This window comes from Mustela erminea, chromosome 20, assembly GCF_009829155.1.
Source record: "Mustela erminea isolate mMusErm1 chromosome 20, mMusErm1.Pri, whole genome shotgun sequence".
NCBI lineage: Eukaryota > Metazoa > Chordata > Mammalia > Carnivora > Mustelidae > Mustela > Mustela erminea.
The window spans coordinates 16,790,193-16,808,257 of NC_045633.1; the positions used below are offsets into that span (position 1 = coordinate 16,790,193).

Sequence of the window (18,065 nt, forward strand, 5' to 3'; positions counted from 1 at the left end):
TCTTTAGATTCAGCCAAATGCTTTCCATTAACTTTGCTCTATAAAATACTAAACATTATAATTAAGTTTTTAATGCTTCAGCCATGCTCAGAACACTGCGGTATAAGGATGAGCTCAACCCACTCATGCCAAGTCAGGGTGATGGGGACAGATCTAACGAGCCATGATGTCTAAAAGAATCCGAGAATCTAGCTTAAAAGATAAAGGGAGGTTCTGTTCCCCCCAAAGTAAACTGTTAAGTTTTAAGATTCAGCCTATACTGCTTTCAAGAGGGGGGGCGTGGGGGGGGCAGAAATCAATGTTATTAAAAAAAAGTACCACACAATACTAAATCTTCCATGATTTGTTTGCATCTAAAATGGCACAATCAAAGCCTTCAAAAATCTAGCGGTCAGAACTAAGTCTTCCTATGAGAAGAAATCACTTTCCTTTCTACTCCTAGATCTTAGGGTTATCTTGTGCTAAGGGGGGCACGGGAGAGATCAATGAGACAGAGCAGGCAAACGGGTTCCGGTGAGGTTGACAAACAGCATTTGAGATTAAATGCAGTGGAAAAAAGTAACGAGTGCTAAAGTTTTTAAAAAGTTTAATGGAGCCAATAAGGCATATAAATCGTGTTCTGGCAGACATAAGACCTGCTTTCTCTTACCAAAGAAAATGGCACATGTTTTATCAAAATTTGACAATCAAGAGTAAAGGGTACTGAGATTAAGCGTCAGAGCACCAACTAAAACAAAAACAAAAAATTTTTTAAAAAATTGTTTTTCAACTCGGAGGGAGGAACTAGAACCAAGGCATAAGGGGGAGGTTTTACATCTGTTCCTCAATCTCAAAATCCTTTAGGAAGAGGAGTTCTGGCCACTTGTGGGCAACTCTTCACACCACCAAACGCCAATTCCAGAATCTAAATTGACAACGATAGAAAAACAAAGGTAACTCCAAATGCATTTCTGGGCATATTCCAAAGGGAAGCTTAAAAGTATTCATAATACACAGGCTTGTCTGTTTCACGTAAAATGACAGATTGCTGTAATTCTTCCTGCTATTATATTCAAACAAAAACTGATCCACTTTTGCAAAAATTTGGAAACACCGCACTTTCGTTCCTGGTTCTAGTACGGAATTGACTTTTTTTTTTTTTTTTTTTTAAATAAGGGCTAAATCTATAGTGAGTACAGAACTCCAGCTCACACATTCCATTCACCTCCCACCCAGTCAATGAAGATTATGGTTAACTCAGTAAAGTTTCTTCACAGAAAGATTATTATTAAATGGCTGAAGGAATTGCAAACTTTAACAAAGTGCTGTGAGTAATTACTGGAAAAAACCCTTACACTGATCTGCAATGGTCTTTTCAGGATAAAAACAGGAAGTTAACTGATACTGGACTACAAGTTTGCAAGGAAACATTTTCACTGTCCTACTTGATATATAATATAATAATATGATAGAATAAATTACAGTACCTGGCAGGCTGACATCAGTTCTTCATCTAAAAAAGACTATCATTCAGTTCAAGATATTAAAAATGAAGAGGAAACAATCAAACATGCTCTAAAACATTGTGGCTACAAGAGGTCTTATAGGGACAGAGGATCTACTCGGAACCTTTATTTAGGTCTACCTAACATCTAGAGAGCCTCCATGCGATTCCATCTCTTCCAGAATGAGATTCCAAACTGCACTTGTTAGGGGAGAGGGACTGGAGACGGCTACTTAAGTTCTGACCACGTTATTAGCAGTAAAAGACCTTTATCTTCCACCATTCCAATGGAAACTGCACACAAAGTAGGGCATTCATGAAAAATGTACTACAGGACATAAGAGACTGGAATACCTACCCTCCCCCACCATCCGTCTCCCTCTCGCTAACACTGAACCCAAAAAAAAGCCCATCCTCCAACTTCATGACCTCTCTACTTCAGGTCCCCCTTGAATGCAGTCTATGTGTTTACATTTACCATAAGGAACAGTACCCTGCATGGGAAGTAGTACTCGTCTTAGAACGGGAGTATTTTAAGCCTACGGGGTCTGTCTGGGGGCAATTTAATAGTATTGCTACTTTTAGAGCGCTAACACACACAAAGTGAATCCGTTAAAGTTCTGTGTATTGATTCAATATTAAGTATTAATTGCATGACCATCATAGCACCTCTTTACATCACACAATCACCAGAATTAGAAACTGCTTGGAAAACGAAAAACAGGGCACAGTCCAATTGTTAGAGGTCGCACGCTGGGACTCGAGAGCCCAGGTGCGTGATAGAGTGCTGCATAAAAAAAAAATTTAAAAAAAAAAATAATAATAATTTTTTAAAAAATGGAAGCCTGCAGATTTGACAAGGAAGCCAAATCGTGGGTTTGAGATAATTTTAGGAGCCTGGCAATACTGTTGAAGCAAAATACTCAACACAGCAGGAAATGGACCAAAGGGGGGGTTGGGGGGGCAGGAGCATTCTATAACCAAATAAACATCTGATATTTCCTTTCCCTTTGAGAATAAATACAGTTAAGGTCACTTTTAGCCTTGGAACGGATATATGTTTGCCTATGATGATCTTGCTAATGACTACACGGTATCTGATGTCCTCTGCTAGGATTATAGTTTTAAGAAAGCCATAGTTACAAGAGGCATCTACTGTAAATACCTAGAACTTCCTTTTATGGCAACCACTATAGAATTCACTTGTCTTAAACAGTGAACAAGGGAAGATGGCCTCATGTTTCCTTTGCAATAATAGTATATGTTGAGGATCAAGTGGCTTTCAAGCAGCATGGTGGGTGTGAAAATGTTTGCAGTTTAGATCATTCTGTTGCGTTTATGGGTTGGTGAGTCTGTAATGACATCGCCACACTGGGCTGAGGTACGCTTTCTAGTTCCACCATTGTCCAAGTGGAGTGCCATTTCTTCTGATATGAAAGTGTTCAAATCGACATCATGGAGTCCATTTCTCCTTCGACTAGCATTCGATCCACTGCTTACATGTGTAGGAGAGCCTGGGGTACTCGAACGCACGCTTATACTAGCCATTGCACCACTAAGACCTAGGAAGAAGAAAAAAGGTTTTAGAGTTGCTCAATTATGGAACCCTCTCGAAAGCAACCCACTTTACGTTCAATGTCTCATAGGGTCAAAGGAGGTCTCCCTGTTTTCTTAAGGGGGTCACCAGAGAGCAGTTACGTTTTCTTCTGGAAAAAACAAATCGCTGGGCTCTTGACGTAGGAGAGGTTTTATTGGTAACACTACCAATATTTACAATATTGGTAATTACCAATTACTAGAAGTGTATCAGGTTGCAAGCATCATGCTAGGTGTACATATTTATCACAAAACCCTCCCATCTACTCTACCAATATGTATGTTACTTGTAGCTTATGGCTGAGGTTAGCAGATGCTTGCTTTTAAACAGGACCATTTAGTTATGCAGTCACCATCCCCAACAGATCCTTCCAGTGTGTGTATGTGCACACAGGGGAGGCAAGCAATCATCTCCAGGACTGAGTGGGCTTCTTCCAACTACCCCTCCAGATGAGTTGACTTTATAAATTTATCATCCAAAACAGTGCACTCTTGAGCCCAAAAAAGGGGTCATTATTAAAAACTGTGCTGGGACATCGAGTACAAAGTCAGTCTGCCCTTGGACAAATCAAGCTATATCGTCACCCAAGGTTTGGACTGTATTTGGTAGACACTCCTTTGGACAGTCTAACTTATTACCATATATAATCTCTCAGAGAAGGGAACACAAAGATGGCATAAAAAAAAATCCTGCTGCTTTCAAGGTTGAATTAAATCCAGAATAGACCTAGCACTCATCATTGGACACTCATTCCATAGACTCTTGAATAGCTAAGGAGGCAAACATATGTTCCGCTCTGAAATATACAGGATAAACCCTGACAGGCCCAAGGGAGGCAGGAAACGTTAACCACAGCGTTGAATTTGAAAACTTCAACATCACCAACAGTGGCTGTACCTTATGAACTTCCCTTTGCTATGCCAGCCTCATACGGGGATTTTGTTATTGCTGGACTGAATTTATAGAAAAGGATCTAGCACAATCCATGTTCCCAAAGAACAGAACTTAGATTTTAGAGTAAGCTTACAGGTTGGCTTGGTAGGGGCCCATTTTTCCTAATCTTATATGCCCTGTAAATGTGATTGAAATTTAAACATTAAGTTGAGAAAAAATTCTCTACTTTCTACCACATCAAAACTATTAATAAACTCTCTCCCACACTGTTCTTACGCTGCAGATACTCTGAGCATGCTCAGCCCCGTGGCCTCAACAGTCTCCCTCCATTAGGTTGATCCTATTCTGCAACCCAATTCCCTGCCTGGTACCCAGAAGCCCCCTCACTGTTCTCTCTGTGGAAGATGTGTCTTCCCGCTCCAATGGTGACCAAAGGATGATCACAAGCCCCTCTGTAGCTCCACACGGTTCCAAGGCTGGTGTCTATTTTAAAAACATTTATATAACAAAGGCACTAATCTTGGAGCACTTCCTGTGTTGGGCACTAGGTACTTTTAAATTTCATCCTCCAAATAATCCTACAACATCTGGATTACCACTTTTGCAGATGAGAAACCAAGATTAAAAGGTTAAGCAAGCGACCCAAGTCACACAGCCAATGAGCAAGAGCAGGGACTCAAACTCAAGCCCCAGCGAAGATTTCCCCTTCACTGTGACCCTGCCCGTTCTTAAAGTCAACATTTCAGTAGAAAGTGGCCACAGCGTCTAAGGTCTGGCTTGCCTTAGGCTTCACTGAACAGTTAGTTCCTCCCTTCCTGCCCTCTGCGCTCCACCTGGAGAGCGGATGTGCACTGCCAGAGCAAAGGACCTGCGGTTCCTTCCGAGGGTTGGGCCTGCGCCTCCCTTCCAACATTTGCTCCTGCCCATGAGGCCTCTAGTTCCTTCCGCAGCTCCTCCCAGCGGAGGCTTCTTTCCTGGTTCTCCTACCTCTCTCTCACTGGCTCCTCCTCCCTCCTGTTTGAAACTCTCTGCTCCTTCCTGTTCTCCAGCCTGTCGGTTCCTTCCTCAGTGGCCTCTGCAGGCTTCTCTTCTGCCCCTGATAGGCTGAGGTCACCCACAGTGGTGCCCCTGACCCCTCAGCTGACCTAAAGGCATCGTTTTCCACAGAAGCAGGCATTTCTCCTAAGCTCAAGGACACATCCATATTTCTAACTGCCTGCTAGACATCTCCAGTGTTAACACCAAAAGGGTACTACGCTTCCTCCTCAGCCCACACCAGTTTATTAAACATACAGGAAAAGAAGGAAAAGCCACATCCTGGGCTCATCTTAATACAGCGCACTAGGATCCTTTGTCTCTTCCTATCGACAGGGTCATTTCCTATCTAACTAATGCACATGGTGCCTGGCACAAAGCAGTCACTGAATTCTGAAAACAGCAGAGTGCTTCCAAGTCCTGCCCATTTTGAAATCCACTGAAATCCAAAGCTGCTGAGGTTTATTCACCTCTCCAATGCCTGGAAACAAACCCAGGTGGCCCTATTAACTCTTTGCCATCAAGTTTTAAAAAACTCAAATACTCCCAAATTGCTGGCAATTTTTTCCCAGCTCTCCACCAGTTTGAGGAGAGAGCTGTGCTTTCTTTTTTCTAACCTACCAGCCCGTAACAAACTACTAAAAGGTGTCCATGAACTTAGACAATAATCTTTTCATAGCTGTTTCATAATGCAGGAAGTCCTGAGGTAATTACACTGTAAAATGTGGGTCTTCAGCATGAAACTGGGCTACTTCAATAATTAAAACTGAGGATCCCTTTATCATTTGAAACCACCAAAAGAATTCCAACAATCCCCACCCTTCCCGCCCCAGAAGCCCTCTTGTTAACATGGTAACATGTTTAACACCTAAGGACAAATACCCAAGGCTCACAGAATACTCCACCAGAAGAGAACAGGCACATCAAGCAAATACTTCTATTTTGTTTCCACTGCTATGCTCCATGAAAAAGAAGAGATATTAAGTTATCAATTTCATCAATTTGAAAATTCCTAGAAAATAGCAATCTTTTCTCTGTTGGGTGTACGACTCAGGGCTTAGTTTGGAAGCTAAAGTCAAGTCACAATGTGCCACATTACCTGCTTCCTATCTACTCTCAGCAGTGAAAATTCTTTTCCAATTTTAGCGATCTAAAATCTTTCCCAAAAAGACTTTTGTAAGTGTCAAAAAAAAAAAAAAATTAAGATGAACAACCAAAAAATATATTATTTTAAACAGCCCAAATTTTATTTTATAAACCAATGACAGCTACTGGAAGATGCTTCAGGAAACCTTAGCTAAGCCACATGAACAATCAGGCCTATACAAGTACAGAGTCTGAACATGCTTCAGAACTAAAAAACTAAGTTGTACGGCCCAAGGGCATACAACTTAATTTCTACCAAAACACACTTTTTCAAAAAGGGCTATGGGAATATCAATTGACAAAAGCAGCAGAACAAGTAGTATGATTAGACAGAAAAGTCTCAATTGCTTAATACAAGATTAAACTCAATCAGTTTTAAAGTTTCTGCATTCATTTTAAATGATTAGTGTAGGAGTAGGGGTAAAAAAAAAAAAAAAAAAGATTAGGATGATTTCATACTTTGAAAAGAAAGCTCCCACTGGAGCTAAAACAAAGGCACAGTCCAGGTTATAGGAATCTAGGTTACATGGTCAATTGTTAAAAGTAGCACATAACTATTATTTTCATTCCAAGTTCATGCTTGAGATAGTTAAGAAAATCCTGTTTTCAGAATTAATTACATGTCATTCCAGTTTCCCAGCATGGAGTCAGGTTACAGGCACAGAAAGAGCAAGTGCAGAACGGGTTCAGCTCCCTTCCTCCGTCGGCAGCCCGAGGCCTGGGGGCTGCATCTACACTGTCTACTTGCTCCCCAACCTCCTTCGGCCTGTGAGGGCAGAGGGCCAGCCCAGGAGGAGAAAATGCGGCTATCATTACGGTTGATCCACTTAGCACAGGCTCAGGACCCGGGCAGATCTGCTCCACCAGTTCTCCCATCTCCAGTATGAAAATGGGGGGGCGGGGGGGGGGGGGGGGACTGGAATCCCCACCATTTGAACAGAGTGATAACTTCCTGACTGGAACACCATGACACTGGTATTCTTGCATTTGAAATGAATCGCACTATTCAGTGGGTAGCGTTCCCTCTGCAGTGGTGTTCTGAGGTTTTAAGCAAACAAGCACTGTGTGTAAAATGTTGTGTTTTTAAAATGCACCAGGGAATAAGTTCAAATCATTAAAAAAGGAATTCTACTAAGATTTTAGTAATTTGAAGTAGATACCACTCCCCACCCCAATATGTAAATTGTAATACTGAATTTTTATTGAAGTAAAGCACACTAAATCAAACCAGTTACAAAGATACATGTGTCACACCAAGAAAACATTTTCAGTTATGCTGACAGCCCAATGCTTTCAAATTTTTCAAAGACAGTTTTAATGCCATGGGAAAAATGCTCACGACGTTAAAATGAAAAAGGCAAGATACAGTACCATATATGCAGTATGATCTCAACTATGAAATAGTTTTAATATTTATACATTGAAAAAAAGACTGAAAGAAAATGCACCAAACATTTAACTGTAGTTATCTCTATATAGTGGGATAACAAGATATTGAGTTTTTTACTTTTCGGAAATTTTCAAAACTTTCCAAGAAAGTGCTATTTATAAAACAGGAAACTAGTGGAAAAATTAAACTCAAATGTTAAAGTGCTTCGTAACTATCAGTACTAGGTGAGTAAACGGAATGAGGCATGGCTACGAAGACTCCTTTTCACGTCAATGAAAAAATGTCCGACAAAATTGTACTGCAAGTTCAAAATCAATTTCGTATCACTGACGTTGGTAACTTAATACTTAAGTCCTACCCCAGAAAACTTCAGCAGCTAATATCTAATCTTAATATACAGAAAATGCCACTTTTCATCAAAAATGTTAATGCTATGTTAATTGCCTTCATTGTTCTTGTTCTCAAAAGCTGGCTTGAACTAAGGCCATCATTTAGAAATTCCAGTCTGCAGAGGAATTTTAATTAAAGAATCTTTGAAGTAATCAATTTTAAGTAATTAAGTGAGGAGACTGCTTTGGTGCATTAATCTCTTACATCTTAATTTCCACATAAGTTTTTAAAATATTTTACTGTTAAGTAAGTATCAATGGTGCTGGTATTTCAGGAAGAGGCAGACTGCAACAGTCAACAGGCATCTATGAAGTCCCTACTACTGCGTTCCACACGCTGTACCAGAAGTACAAACACGCAAGAGAAGGAAGGACTTCGAAGACAGATGATCAAAATACCCTATAGGTCAGTTCCAGTTAGTCCTCTGCAACAGAAAGTTCCAAGGAGTTTCGTGTATAGCATGCCAACAGTGTAAAAATACTTAACCTAAACATCTGTGTTAGCTATCAAACATTTGTTTCTATAATATTTAGCTCTATGGATGGAAGGGGACAAGAGGGAAAGGGGAAGAAACAGAACCAAACACAAATAAATCCCTCTTAAATGTACTGGATTTCAGGTGTCTAGCAAATTCTATCAAGAAGCCTTGTTCTCACCAAAATCTCCTCTTCGGTATCACTCTAGTGCACACAGGTCCAAAAATGTTTTCCAACAAATTAACAAAAGCTACAAACACCTGTCTGCTCAGAGAACAAAAACCCTATTGCTTCAGGCTGACTGGAATCCACAGATTTCCATAAGCACTAGAAGAAGGCATCAGTTTTATACACTGAGTATGACAAATTAGGAATTTGCCTTACATTTTTTCTAGGTAAAAGTTCCTATCTGACCTTTTATGGTTTTCTGAAAAAGCCCTATACCCAGTTCCTCCAGACCCAAGAATCTTTCAAGCTATTGTATCACAGGCCCCTTCCCCTAGCCTCTAATCAACTGTGCTTAGTACTTAGTGTTAGGTAAATGCTGGGCAATGGAGAGGCTACAGAATGACAATACATACTTTATTTTTAAAGGACCACCACTTCCACAGAAAGAGCTGAAATGCAGAAATCAGAACTCTTAATACCACATCCACCAAAAAGGGAGGGTTTCAAACCAGAAAAGGGTTCAGATGTCAGACTTCAATACTAAGGAGCTGCTGTCTTAACTAAGTGCTTTCTTTGAAACAAACTTTTTGTTTCTTTCCTTTATTTGAAATTCTCCAGGGCTACATTAAAGGCTAGCCTGCCTAAGCCCCTTTCACTACTTACACCAGGGAATGGGGCAGCCCACTGCCTTTTTAAAACTAATTTAAACATGAAAGGAACTTAATACTTGGCAAAGTGAGATCCTAAAGCCAAATGCCAATGGCAGCAATTCCCAACAGCACCTACGATGACACAGACTGTACATGCTAGGGCCCTCTGATATGAATGGATGGAATTTTACAGAAGAAACAACCCAGGCCTAGTAAGGTTGGTTCCTAAAACCTCGGTCAAGAATGTCATCAAAATGACATTTGGAAATAAAAACCAAGTGTTTCTGATCTGTACAGAAGAGTCTGAACCACAGCCAGGAGCCTCCAAAGACCATCTATGAGATGACGTCAATGAGGCGCTTTGAGTAAGAGTGAAGTCTGCCTTGGCATCCAGCTGCTTCTCCCAGCCTGGTCTCTTTCTTCCTTTCCATGAACGCATGCCCCATTCCTCTCTGGACCCTTTTCACCTAACCCCCTCCCCAATAATGAATAAAACTCAGAAAGAGGAGACCGGATTTCAATCTAAGGCTTTCCAGACACAACACTAGCTTGGGTAAGTCAACTGAGAATCTGTCCATCCAGTAGAAAGAGAAAAAGCACCAACTTCACTGGTTTGTATCAACATGAAAAATTAAAAAAAAAAAAAAAAAAAGATCCTAGCAAGTAACATAGTAATTAACAGTAATTTTTACATTATCCTTCCCCTCTGGAGTGATATGTGCAATTTAGAAGGTCACCCTTACTGAAGGGGGGGGTGTCTTAAGAGGCTATCCAAACTCTAGGTCTACTTTTGCACTGAAATCCACCAAGAGGCAAAGGACCTCTTTGGTGCTCACAGAACTAAGAAGTCCCCCTTCTCTCAGGGTAAGAAACAGTACAGTGAAAGGGTAGGTAGGTACTTTGCTTAGTTTCTCATTCAATCTAACACCTTACGAAGAGGAGGAGACTGCCTTGCAAAAGTTAACCATCAGGGTGCCTGGGTGGCTCAGTCCTTAAGCGTCTGCCTTCAGCTCAGGTCATGGTTCCAGGGTCCTGGGATGGAGTCCCGTATCAGGCTTCCTGCTCAGCAGGATGCCTGCTTCTCCCTCTCCCATTCCCCCTGCTTGTGTTCCCTCTCTCGCTATGTCTCTATCAAATAAATAAATAAAATCTTAAAAAAAAAAAAAAAAAGTTAACCATCTTGCCTAAGGTCATAGTGGGAATGTAGCCTACCTACAAGAAAGCGTAACTACTCTTCCTACTAAAGTGAACCAGAAATACAGGTCATGAACAATTCATCCTCAATCCTACTTAACAAGATTTACTTATAGTGAAAATGCCAAAAACAGAAAATTCATGTATGGAGTGATATTTTTAGAGAAGAAAATTCTTCTTTCCCACCCTACCCCAGGGCCCATGGGGGAGGGACCACAATGTAAAAATGTGTAGGAAGCACAATGGTTAAGAGCATGCACTTTGGAGGCAGGCAGATCTGGAATATCTATTCTACCACTTATGAAGCCAAATAAGCCCGCTCTCTTCAACAAAACTGCAGTAACTCAAGGCAAGTGAGAATTAAATGACAACCTCCTTAGCAGAATATGCAGGCATAAAGTAACACTAACATAGCTGTAATGGTGCCATCATCTTCAAGCCCGGTTCAAAGTATCAGTTGTTCTAATTTAAGTAAGGAGTTTCCTCTAGCTCTCCTAACGTACACACCCTTCCTTGTACCCCCGCTGCAATCATCCTGGGATCTGTTGATCCTCAATTCTTCCTGAAGGTTCTCTACCCCCACTGTGTTGTATCCATCCACGTAACAGACCTCTGAACTCTGTTCAACTCAGAACACACCTATGCCAGTTTCTTCGCCAGATTCTGTTAAAGCCAGGAGCTTTAAGACAAGGCCCTGCCCTCAGGTACTCCTAGTCTATTGGGAGGGACAGCCAGAGAAGCAAATCCAAATGGGAGAAGACTAAAAGCTCAAGGAAGGCTTCAGAAAGGAGAAGTGCAAGAAAGCTTAATTTTAGAAGCTTAATTTTAGAAGAGGCGCTTGATCTATCTTTAAGTATAAGCAGGCAGAGGGAAAGATCTGGAAAAGGGCAAGGAGACATTCCATAGATGAAGCCATATGGCTAAGATATCTGACCCAAGGTCAAGACCCAATCAGAAGGACCTTATAATGCCATGCTCAGTTCTGACTTCAACCTATTAGCCATAAACAAAAGCTATTTTTCACTGAAGTGACAAGATCAAAAACACTACTCCAGTGGTCCCAGGAAACATGGACAGGCGACTGGGTCATCTCAGGGCCAGGAAGCAAGAGCAGGAAGGAGATTATTCCAGAGCCCAGGGCTCATCTCCTCCAAAGACTCTTCTCTTAACGCACAGCCAGGCCACACAGTAAAAGGTCCCTTTCTGCCTCTGGAGTATCTTTACACATACCACATCCCTGGCATTAAATTACCCAAGTATGTGTTGACCTCAACAGAAAAGTACTCGTTCTTCATTTATACATTTCCAGAGACAGCAGAGAATCTGCCATGTGTGCATCTGAATGGCTCAATGAGGACAAAACAGGTATTTGCTAACGGGCCGGAACTACTCTATGTGAAAGAGGTCTGCAGGGATGCTGTGGTGTGGACATCCACCAGAGGACAACGGTACACACACACCAGGCAGTCAGGAACAGGCTAAACTGCAAGTAGAGGGCCTTGTGGGAGGTGGTTAGGGCTTAAGATATGGGGAGTGTAGGGGCCACCTGGGTGGCTCCGTCAGTTAAGCAGCTGCCTTCGAGTCAGGTCATGATCCCACCCTCCTGAGATAGAGTTCCACGATGGGCTCCTTGCTCAGTGGGGAGCCTGCTTCTCCCTCTGCCTGCTCTGCCTGCTGTTCCTCCTCCTTATGCTGACAAATAAATAAAATCTTAAAAAAAAAAAAAAAAAAAAGTGGTGGGGAGTGTAAGCTAATCAGTGGAAGAGCCTGAGGGGGTGGGGATCGAAGCTGAAAGAACATACGAAGAAAAAAAAAAAACAAAAGGAAAATTCCACATGAGAAAAAAAGGATGCCTAAGAGGTAGAATCAGAAAGGGAGACGGAGAACCACAAAACAGTCGAGAGGATTTTAGGTCCATCTGAAATTGTCTATTACATTAAAAAAAAGGAAGCAGGTACTATTCAGCACTTGGTAACTTATTGATGTACTTATTTTAAGACAAGAATTAAAAAGGCAAGGACAACAATCAGTTTATAGTACATGCTTATGTATTTCTCAGACTTCCTGTTAAGTTTAATATCCAGATGACTAGATCTCATGGTACACAGGAAAAAAAGCAACCCATAGTGGAGACGAGTGCCAAAATAAAGTGGATTATAGTCTTTAAACCTCAGTAACCAGGAGATTTGTCTGTAACTGTTTGATAACCACTGATATATGTATGACTGAAACTGCATTAACTCCTAGGCTGACCAGGTACTAATCAGAAGACCTTACTCATTACCACACCCTCAGTGTCTACAGGAAATAAATGCTTTTAAGTATCTTATACCTTTGTCATTTTTCTTCAAATAAAATGTGTAATTTAGGTGTATGTAGGTGTGTTTGGTACAGGAGAGTACTTAGGAGCCAATTAAGAAAAACTACGGGGGTGGGCGCCTGAGTGACTCAGTCAGTGGGGCGGCTGCCTTCAGCTCAGGTCATGATCTCAGGGTCCTGGAATCGAGCCCCAGGGAGCCTGCTTCTCTTCTCCCTCTGCCTCTGCCTACTTGTGCTCTGTCAAAATAAATAAATAAAACCTTTAAAAAGAAAAGAGAAGAAAAACTATGGGGGAAACTGTCCTCTCATAAAAAGGAACAGGATGATATGACCTCCTACACTCATGTTTGCGGTTTAAAAACTTAATAAGTATACTTCAATATGCAACTCTTTTCCTAAGTCCCCCTTCCTTGTAGGTCAAAATCTCATGAATTTAGACTCTCCTTCCAATGCAGATCCCTAAAAACTTCAATATGACTTCAACTACATTTCACACATCTGGCTAAGCAATTATATGCAAAACTAAACTGACAAGAATGTACTTCACTGAAGATGGCTCCAAATACATTGTAGGAGATCTGGACAGCTTTCACTTCAATTTAGACTATCCAATAATTCAGATCACAAGGACACCTGGTTACAAAGTTGGTCATTAATCTGCCTTACAATTTAGTCAACAGTGCCCTATCATGAGAAATCATTCCAATCTCAAACCAGACTAGCATTCTCCTCAACAGACTGATGTTCTCCAAAACCACTAAGCGCAAAACTTGGTGTAATTTATGTTTCTGTATACTCTTCCAAGGGGCCAAATTACCTGACCACTACAGGAATTCAGCGTAAGAACCTTAGGACTAGAGTACACAGAGTCTCCAGTATATGGTACTTGAAGTCTATTAAAGGGAAAGGTTATTTGCCTACACAGCTTTATTGTTCAACTTTCTCGAACTTCACAATTTAAATGCAAGTCAAGATCATGAAGTCTCTTCTTAAAACTACATTGTTTTAGTAAATCCAAAAATTCACAAAATGACAAATTACAAGCTGAACAGTCAAAAAAAGGCGGGGAGGAAGAAGGGGGCGGGGCAAGAGAGACCTGGCACTTTTTACAAGGTATACAACTGCACTAAGATTTTATAACAGGAGTGGCATTTTTGTGTCTTAAAACTATCTTCTCAAGTATAGTATGCTACAGAAAAAAGAAACTTAAACGAGAGAGGTATGGAATGAATCATAAATACACCTGATGATAAAGAAAATCAGAATGCTCAGACACAACCACATCCAGCCCTACTGTGCGCAGACAGGCCAGTCACCTGACACTATATACACTTCCAGTCATTTGTTCCAAACTTAATGATGAAAGAGGTGAACTCTGGAACTGAACTGATTAAGAACAGATCGAACTCATTTTTGCCTTGAGTTTGAGAAGTTCTAATGGCATGACTATTCCCCTATATTAGAAACAGCCACCAATCCTAAGTACTGCATTCACACATCAGGGACTTTCCTGCAATAAATGTTTTGTGTTTTTAACTTAAACTATCAGGAGGAAAAAACATTTTTTTCCAACCCCATGATCTGAATAGGGTTTTAGGTAAAGAATCAGGGTCCACCAAAGAGAACAAGAAATCTGCACAAGCCTTAAAGCTTCAAGGACATAAAAATCCTCTGCATTTATATCCCATCCTTTTTAATATCAGGTTACTTAGTTTTAGATGACCTACTATGGCCCAGAAATGTTCACTTTTAACAGGCCTCCTGACCTAACTCACTAATTACTTCTCTCCTATAAGTTATGTGCATCACGCATGTTTCCTGTTCAGTTCCAACTAAGTCTCAATACTTCACTGTTCTTTTATTAAACGTATAAATGCACTGAACGTCTAGTAAGTACCTCTTCCAGGTCTACCTGTAAATCTGTATTAGAGAGGATCAAACAGCAGCAGCCTCGTTGACTACTCACCCCAGGCTTCTCCAGTAATACTTAAAGCCCTTAGCCAAGAAGGCCTTCTTATGGCCTGGGGAGATGGTGATTAAGACTGTCCTGACAGTCCTATCAAAGCAAGGATCTAAGGGACAACAGATGTCAAGGAAAGTCACTTATTCTTATTCTTCTTACATCTATCCATTCCCACTTGGGTCATCAACTCTCACCCTTTTAGGCACACTCAATAATTCAAAAGGGTCAAAGGGAGTTCCCACAAGAACAGCCCAAAAATTACCTGCCTCATTTGCCTGCCACTGACCAGACTCTCACGGCAGTCAGAAATGTACTAGAATCTTAAGACACAAGAACTTCCTCTTTGACTCAGAATAGTAAGAAAACATGTACAACAATAAGTATAAAGCAGTAAGGTCTAATCAACGTTGCAAAAGATTCTGTTATTGTGACACTGATAAGCTCAAACTAGCTTTCTAAAAACATTTTTTAGGATGGGCTAACTAACATTCAAAAACTGCCCACGTTATGTTCTTAGCTTACATTCTACTTAAACATTTCTAGAGCACGTAGTTACTATAATAGACAAAACACAGACAATATTATCTGGACCTAAACCTAGATGTGAAAATGGGTCCACAGGCACACTCTTAACCATTTTTCCAAAGAAATATGTTTAAACGGCTTTACCATGCAGAGCTATGGCTTCCCGGAAGGGTTGCAAATCAGTCTCTACAGATGAGCTAGTTTCCGTTGAAGTAGCTCGGTTAGGGGACACTACAGTCAGTCTTGGGGGAGCTCTAGAGTTTCGTGGTGGAGGAACTTTTCCACACAGGAAGCTGATCAAATCTTCTCTACGAATAGTTCTTCTGCGCTTTTTAACCCAAGCCAACACATCCTTATTGCGTCGCTGATAGCCAATCTGAATTCCAATATCAAAACTTCGCTGATGAGTATCCACGCTTTCTGTTAGAGAAAAAAGAACAAGAAAAAAAGAGACAAAATGATCAGTAGAGCCAGGATCCATTCTTTTCTGAAACAAAACCACATGACAAGTTAAACAAAATGAGTATCATGAAGTATATGGGGTTCTCAAATCTTAACGGCAATCCATTAAACTAAACTGTATTTTATCCCTGTTTGAAGTGTTACACATGGTATTTAATCTTAATTGTCTAAATTCAGAGATCATGAAGTCCTACAGCTTCTGCCTGGTTCTTTAAAAAACAAATAAAAATTAACTTTTTTAGGTTTATTTATTTAAGTGACCTCTACACCCAATATGGGATTTCAACTTACAACCCTGAGATCAAGAGTGGCATGCTCTTCTGACTGAGCCAGCCAGGTGCCCCCCAAAAACACTGATTTTAAATAGAAACAAGGACTATTTCTTGTTAGCCGAGTTACCATTTTTAAAATGCTATTCCCTTTAAAATCCTGCTAAGCTTAATCAAATTAAGCTAGCTTGTTTAATGCTACTAATGGTGGGTAAATTATTAAATGTCTATTAGTACTATATGCTGCTTCACCTGAGAAAAAAGGTAGTAAGGTAGTAAAGTAGTAAGTAAAAAAGGTAATAAGAAGACCTGGAGGGGGGACACCTAGATGGCTCAGAAGTAGAGCATGCGGCTGTTTACTTTGGGGTCATGAGTTCGAGATTGACACTGGGTGTAAAGACTGCTCAAATTAAAAAAGAAAAAAAAAAAACAAAAAAACAAAAAAACTTTGAAAGTGGTACAAAGGTTCCCCTATTGCAAAAAGGGAACAGCTACTGAACAACTCTAGCAAGGTCAAAGAATACACACAAGACCTAAAATTGTGCTCCAGAGTCTGTGGCTATTAACCACTAAGCTCTACTCGCCTGCAGAAACGCGAATTCTCACAATTAATCCTAAGTAGGAGCATCATATCATTCAACAGATGACTACATACTACATACACATCACTCAGGCCACCTGCATTTACGTTATCATTTTGGGAATGATACACTCCTGACAGGTTCAGCACCAAGAATTGGGAACACACTGAAGACAGCAGCCAACATTTTAGAAATCAAGAGGAAAAATTAATTCTGACAACTCAACACCAAAAGCAAACAGCACAGTGGAAACAGTCATTCATTTCCCTTCATATACTTTCTTTGTGCTTCCAGTTGCCAACAGTTTCCCATAAGTCAATCACTCCTGAAAGACCTAACTTAAAAATTTCTCAGACTGGCCTCCCAGTCTCCCTGTAAATAAGTACTACCCCTGTATATATGTAACCCACATTTTCAGTAAATGATTCCTGACCTACTGGGAAATTTAAGTCACTGCCATTTATTTTTAGTTGAACTGCTAGGCTCACAGAAACTCAAAAGTATACCTTTAATGACATTAAAGACAACGGTTCTATCTATCCCTGGGCCTTTTGTAAGAGCAAGAATTTTTCTGTAGCACAAAGAATCATTCCTCTATTACTTTTCTGGGCCATGATTTCTTTTTAAATTACTTGTCTGAAACACGTAACTCAGAAAGAGTAAGGAATAACCAACAGAGTTGTGTTCCACAAGCACAATAATCCAGTACAGAGGATTCCTATCTGCATGAATTTGCATTATTAAGCAAGAGTGCAGGAGGGCAGCACAAGCAGAACTTTATCAGAAGGCCTATTCCTTAGATGATCAGACCTTATTGCTGAAAACTTTTCCAAACAAAAAAAACGGAAAACCTTGTCTATGGGAGCACTCTTAAGATTTTTTTTTTTTAATTTGAGAGAGAGAGATCACAAGTAGGCAGAGAGGCAGGCAGGCAGAGAGGGGGAAGCAGGCTCCCCACTGAGCAGAGAGCCCAATGCGGGGCTCCATCCCAGGTCCCTGAGATCATGACCTGAGCCGAAGGCAGAAGCTTAACTCACTGAGCCACCCAGGCACCCCTGGGAGCACTCTTAAAACTTTGAGAACTGGATTATTCTTATTCTAAAGACATAAAAAGCACACGTGGAATGAAGTAATTTCTCCACTTTCTTTCTCATTACTAGAGTAATGGTCAAATTACAATGTGAACCAATGGCTTCTGATTTATCAGTTCATCATAAACAAAGCAAGCATAAACTCCATTTTAAAACAGTGGCAGCCTGAGTGGCTCAGTCATTAAGCGTGTGCCTTAGGCTTAGATCATGATCCCAGGGTCCTGTGATGGAGCCCCTCATAGGCCTCCCTGCTTAGCAGGAAGCCTGCTTCTCTCTCTCCCACTTCCCCTGCTTGTGAACCCTCTCTCAGTGTGTCTCTCCTTATCAAATAAATAAAATCTTTTAAAAAAGGGGGGAGGTAAATAACATTAGGGCACCTGGGTGGCTCAGTCAGTGAGGCCACCTTCTACCTTCAGCTCAGGTCATGATGTC

At 40.8% G+C, this 18,065-nt stretch overlaps 1 protein-coding gene across 4 annotated transcripts in view; it reads right to left on the minus strand.

The window, feature by feature from the left end:
• Positions 1-217: 217 nt before the first annotated feature.
• The window catches only part of C20H16orf72 (chromosome 20 C16orf72 homolog), a 28,280-nt gene continuing 10,432 nt past the window's right edge, over positions 218-18,065 (minus strand). Inside the window, exons 3-5 of one of the 4 annotated variants that reach the window (XR_004282074.1) lie at positions 15,375-15,650; positions 1,467-3,045; positions 218-904 (exon numbers count right to left, since the gene is read on the minus strand). Coding sequence is in view for 3 of the 4 variants with exons in the window: in XM_032328687.1 (XP_032184578.1) it covers positions 2,801-3,045; positions 15,375-15,650 (521 nt within the window). In the remaining variant the exon portion in view is untranslated. Of the gene's footprint in view, positions 3,046-6,234; positions 8,360-15,374; positions 15,651-18,065 lie in introns of those variants that run through there. The other 3 variants (XM_032328688.1, XM_032328687.1, XM_032328689.1) reach the window with 3 other exon arrangements.